The sequence below is a fragment of the Montipora capricornis genome, chromosome 2 (genome assembly GCF_036669925.1).
Source record: "Montipora capricornis isolate CH-2021 chromosome 2, ASM3666992v2, whole genome shotgun sequence".
Taxonomy (NCBI): domain Eukaryota; kingdom Metazoa; phylum Cnidaria; class Anthozoa; order Scleractinia; family Acroporidae; genus Montipora; species Montipora capricornis.
Window position 1 is genome coordinate 22,610,535 of NC_090884.1, and position 5,000 is coordinate 22,615,534.

At 40.6% G+C, this 5,000-nt stretch overlaps 1 protein-coding gene across 2 annotated transcripts in view; it reads left to right on the forward strand.

Moving 5' to 3' along the window:
* The window catches only part of LOC138039127 (ras-specific guanine nucleotide-releasing factor 1-like), a 59,539-nt gene that overhangs the window by 10,174 nt on the left and 44,365 nt on the right, over window positions 1-5,000 (forward strand). For both annotated transcript variants that reach the window (XM_068885308.1, XM_068885309.1), the window contains exon 4: window positions 3,555-3,629. In XM_068885308.1, the coding sequence (XP_068741409.1) occupies window positions 3,555-3,629 (75 nt within the window). The remainder of the gene's footprint in view (window positions 1-3,554; window positions 3,630-5,000) is intronic.

Consider the following 5,000-nt stretch of genomic DNA (forward strand, 5'->3'; position numbering starts at 1 on the left):
CATCTCCCACGGGTTTAATTTGTTACCACTTGCTTGCACACAGAATCCAATGGCTTCTTGAACTAAAGTCTACTTCTCTTTGAAGACAAATGTTTGTTCAGAGGGTGTTGCATTCAATTAATTTAAAAACTTTCTTCCAAACTTCTCACTGAAAATATTTTTTGTTGACATGAACTTATCGAAAAGGAGAGAGGCAAGCTCAGTACTTACATCTACTGGAGGAGCCGTTGTTTAACAGTAATACCAGACTTGAAGAGTTTCTTTCGCTCCTTTATCGTCTTCTCCGAGCTATAATTACAGAATTGGTGATACACAAACAAGCAGGAGCAACACCAATGTCTTCCGCAATATTCATACTTTTCCAAAACCAAAGAAATCTGAACAACACATGAGCTGCTGCTTTGAAAACACAGCATTTGTGTCTGCACTGTAGAGAAACTGCTGTTCAAAGGTACTGTGTTTCTCTGAGTTGCACCCAAATTGCAGTTTATTGCAGTGAAAAATTGATGTAAAATTGCATTGAAATCGCACCCGGTTTACACATGCAATTTTTGACTTTCGACCCGAGTGCAGCAAACTTTGCATTAAGTTGCTGCGACAAAAATCCCCTGTGCAAATAAACCTTTGTACATGAGTTACATGTATTTATGAAATCTTGATTTGTTATGTTCCTTTAAAACACTAGCCTAAGGCCAATTTATAGGGTAGGTGGCGTAAAGGTAGCAAGAGAGGAGGCAGCACTCTCCTTGGCAGCAAGGAGGTCACCATGGCAACCGATCTGCAGTCCACCTCCCAAGGGCATCCACCAAACAAGCATGTGCTTGGAGAGAGGAGGGCCTGTGGACTGGAGGCCATGAAACCATCCTTATTGCAAAACAACACCCCAAGCACCAGTACCCGCAACTCCAGCTAGAAGAGTGTGGGGCCCAGAGCAGCAAGCCAAGGCTAATACAATGGCATTATACAAAAGCCAAAGCAAGTTAAATGAAAAACAGGTTTTGTTGCAATGCCAGCAATATCACCAGCCATAGCAAACACACAGTTGCCAGGCAATATGCAGCAATGGCAAATACAAATGCAATGGCACAGCAGAAGCCAACCCCTGGACCACCAGGGCAAGGCAGGCCCTCCCCAGGTCTGGCAAGTGAACGCTTGCCACAAGGGCGGTGAGATGACTGTAGGCTGGCGGTCACCATGCAGGGACAGTTGACGAAATGCCTGCCAATGAAATCGAGAAAAGGCATTAGGGACCCTGCTTCCAAAACAGCCAGGTGCTGAGCAGTTAATATGAAATTTATGCCTGGCAGCTGCCACTAGAAGTGAGCGGACGAGATGTACAACATCGGGGACCATAGCGGTACAAGAGTTTAAGACCCACTCCTACATTGGAAAAGCACAACCTGCCCAAACCAGGAGGAACGCTGACATGGACTGAGACCACTATGAGAAAGAGTTACCTGCATGCGACAGACGAGGGCACACCGTTGCAAACTGACCATGCTATGAATAAAGGCACAACCAAGCCATACCACCCCAGCAACACAACGCAGGCAGCTACTAAGGGACTGCAGTTGTCCTATGGTACACCTCCAATACAAAGACCAATGACTGAGAAGATAAAGGATCCATTATGTCATTTGGCAAATTGGTTGACAGAATCAAGTTTGATGTCCAAGGTATCCATGCAAGTGGTAGGACCCACCCTCTTTGCATGGTGGAGAGGTAAGTCAAGAGCTGTAAAAACTGAAGAAATAACTGACAAATGCTTCCCACACCTGGAAGGGCCGGGAGGTCCAGCTGCGATACAACCACCCAGGTAATGCAAAAGACCAGACATCTGGTAACCATACCCAGGAATCCACTCAACAAGATTGGCCACATAGCTGAAGATACAAGGGGTAGACCCTTGACTTATTTAGGGAATGTCAGGTCCACACAACACCCCAACTGCCACCTCATGCCAAGAAGGCATTGGTCACAGGGGTAAACAGCAATCTTGGGACATGTGGACCCAATACCAAGCTTGGCCATCAGGCCCCCCCCCCCCCTCCCCGCCACCACATTTGCAGGAAATCCCAATGATGCTGCCCACAAACACAAGCACCAGTAGAAGAGGACATGTACAGAACAAGACGACCCACCAGATTTGCCCCCTTCATCCATCAACAAGCAAGCCAGAAACCAGAGGGAAAAGGAAGGGAGCAGTGACATGTCCCACAGCACCTTTGTTTGATACATATGCATCAACGATTTCAGGACGTTCGTAAGCAAATGGCTTGTCCCCTCCGCAAAGAATGCAGGAAGCACCAGAGTTAAAGTGCAGCCCAAAGGAAAACCCAGGCCCAAAGGAAACTAAGGCCTGGTCAGGGTGGAGCTGAAGCCCCTGCAGTGAGCGTCTTCTGAAGGGATGGCAAGGAGGACAGGGGCAATGAACTGAGGGAAAAAAGGTGCAAAGAGCAACATTGTTGGCAAGGCGGACATATTAACAGAAGAAGGAACCAAAATAGGCCTACCTATGCCTGGATAAGATGGTACATGTAATTGTGCAGTAGAAGATGCCACTGGCAAACGGGCCTGGCAAAAAAAAAATAAAAATAAAAAAACCTGAACATAGGTGAGTGGTGTAGTGGTTGATCATTGAGACATCCTGAGTCAAGCTAGGAGTGGGTGAATTGCATTGACGATGGAAGCAATTTATAATAATTATTGTAGAGATAAACTGGGGCCCAAGGATGAACCAAGCACAATACTAGCTGAGCCTGCTGAAGAAGAAATTGATGCAGAAAGCTCTGGACCAACAGGAAAAAGATCAGAGTTTGAGTTTTCTGGATCGGTGGCTATGTCAAATAAGGAGTTTGAAATGAAGGCTTAAAACTGAGTGTTTTGTTAAAATAGTTTTGAAATTCAAAGGAAATAAAGATTTGATTTTTTCATCGTAGTACCACTTTAAGTTGGAACCCACATTAAAATCAACATTTGAGCTAAGATTCTATCAGTTTTCCATGCTTGATTTCAAGGGATTGTAAACTGTGGAGTGCTTTGTTCATGGAGGATACCTTTCATTATACATGGGTCATACTTAGCCTTTGGCTTTCCAAGACATGTGCTGTTCACCAGACTTCAGTCAGATTACTTTATGAAAAATTTCACTTCACTGTACCTTAAGCTTTGATCATGTTCTGCAGTTGTATCCATGTAATGTTTGTTACCTTATTCCTTGTAACACACTGATTTTGTCACATGGTGTAAAATTGGGTAAATTGGGTAGCATGTTTCATTTGCAATTCATTTACTGTGAATTAAATTTAAAGATCAGCACTGAAACTTGAATAAAAAAGTTTTTATTGCAATCCTAAAATTAAAAAAAATTAATGGTTAAGTTTTCTTCCAGCTGGATTTTAGGAAAATAACATCCTTGACTGAAAAGTTTTGTTTGTGTTAGACTTGTCTGCAAGCCAATAATTTGTTTACATTTCAGCTGGCAATCTCTGGGACATATTTTAGTAGCAACTGTGAGGGTTTTATTACTCAGTAATAAAGAGATTTGCTTTTAGGTTGCAACTCTTCGAAAGCAAAAGACAGTTGAGGCAAGAGAGGAAGAGAGTGAAGAAATAAAAAATATCAAGAAGGTAATATACAACTGTGAATTTTTCATGTGTCTGTATGAGACAGTCGCTTAAATTATCCAGATAAGGGCAATAAGCACTTCAAAATAACCATTCATGTCATCAAACTTGATTTCAGATAAATGATATTTTAATCCCTGCCTTAAGACGTGTAAAACAAGTTAATGAAAAGTTAATCTTTTTGTATGCAGTTATCAAGATTTGGTTAACAGTCTCCTGAGAAAATTGCTTATTTTCAATAATTTCTATCCGGACAATTTTTGTACTAACCCTTGTCAACTGAAAATCATGACTAACTTTTAGAATATTTTAACTTGGAAGTCCTTGCCATGCATTTAATGTTTACATAATTAAGATCCTATTATATTCATCTTTTAAAGTGCTACTATGATTAAAAAAACTCACCTCCTTTTTCGCTTTCAGATTTTGAAAGTGTGTTTGTACATGTATGGCCAAAATTTTTGAGCTTTGATTTTTATCCAAAGGCTTTTTACATTGAGTGTGAGTTTTTAACTGACCAATTGGACCACAGAGGGTTGTATCTAGGGAAAAGTGACATCATTTATTCACTAGCTTAAAATTTCAGCATGTAAATGCAGCTTCTTATATATGCAAAACTCGAGTTTACAAGTCTGAAAGCCCGAAACTGCCTTGCTGCATATTAATTCAGTCACGTACATGTGCGTGAATCTTTGATGCCAATTTCTCCTCAATCCAGCTCTCTCAAGATTTCAAAGTTAGTAATGGTGGACCCTTAAATAGGAAAATTCCTGTTAAAATAAACAGGTGCCTTTTTTAAATCAAGGCTTATAACTTGGGTCACTTCGTGTTTTGAAAGAAAAAGAAGAAATGATTTTTTGGTCGTAGTAGCACTTAAGTGTCTCCTATATGAACCCCAAATGAAAACTCTTTTATAGAGTAAAAAACAAACTCAAAAATCAAATGAAAACTCTTTGTAAACTTGGTGACACTTCCACAGTAAAATTAAAATTAATATTGTATTGGGCATTGAAGTATGTTGAGAACTGATCACCTTAATGGATTTTGTAGCCTCTATAAAATAAAAGTTAAGCTATATTGACTCTAATATGGACTTCAAAATTGAAAACTTAAATGTTAAATTGAGTGTTGAAAGCAGTATGTACAATATATCCGTTTGTCTGTTGGTTTGTTAAGATTTTGTGATGATGAGCTAACATATGGACCACCTTCTCAGCCAATCATTGGCAGAAGCAAGACCAATCATGACTTGGTTGCAGCCTTTATTCCGCTTTTCTCCGGTCGCAGAAATTTGCTTTATGATAATTGGTTTATTTCAGTGTTTGTGTCTGTCACGTGACTGGCCTAAGTAAAGAGGTTTGATCTAAAAAACAA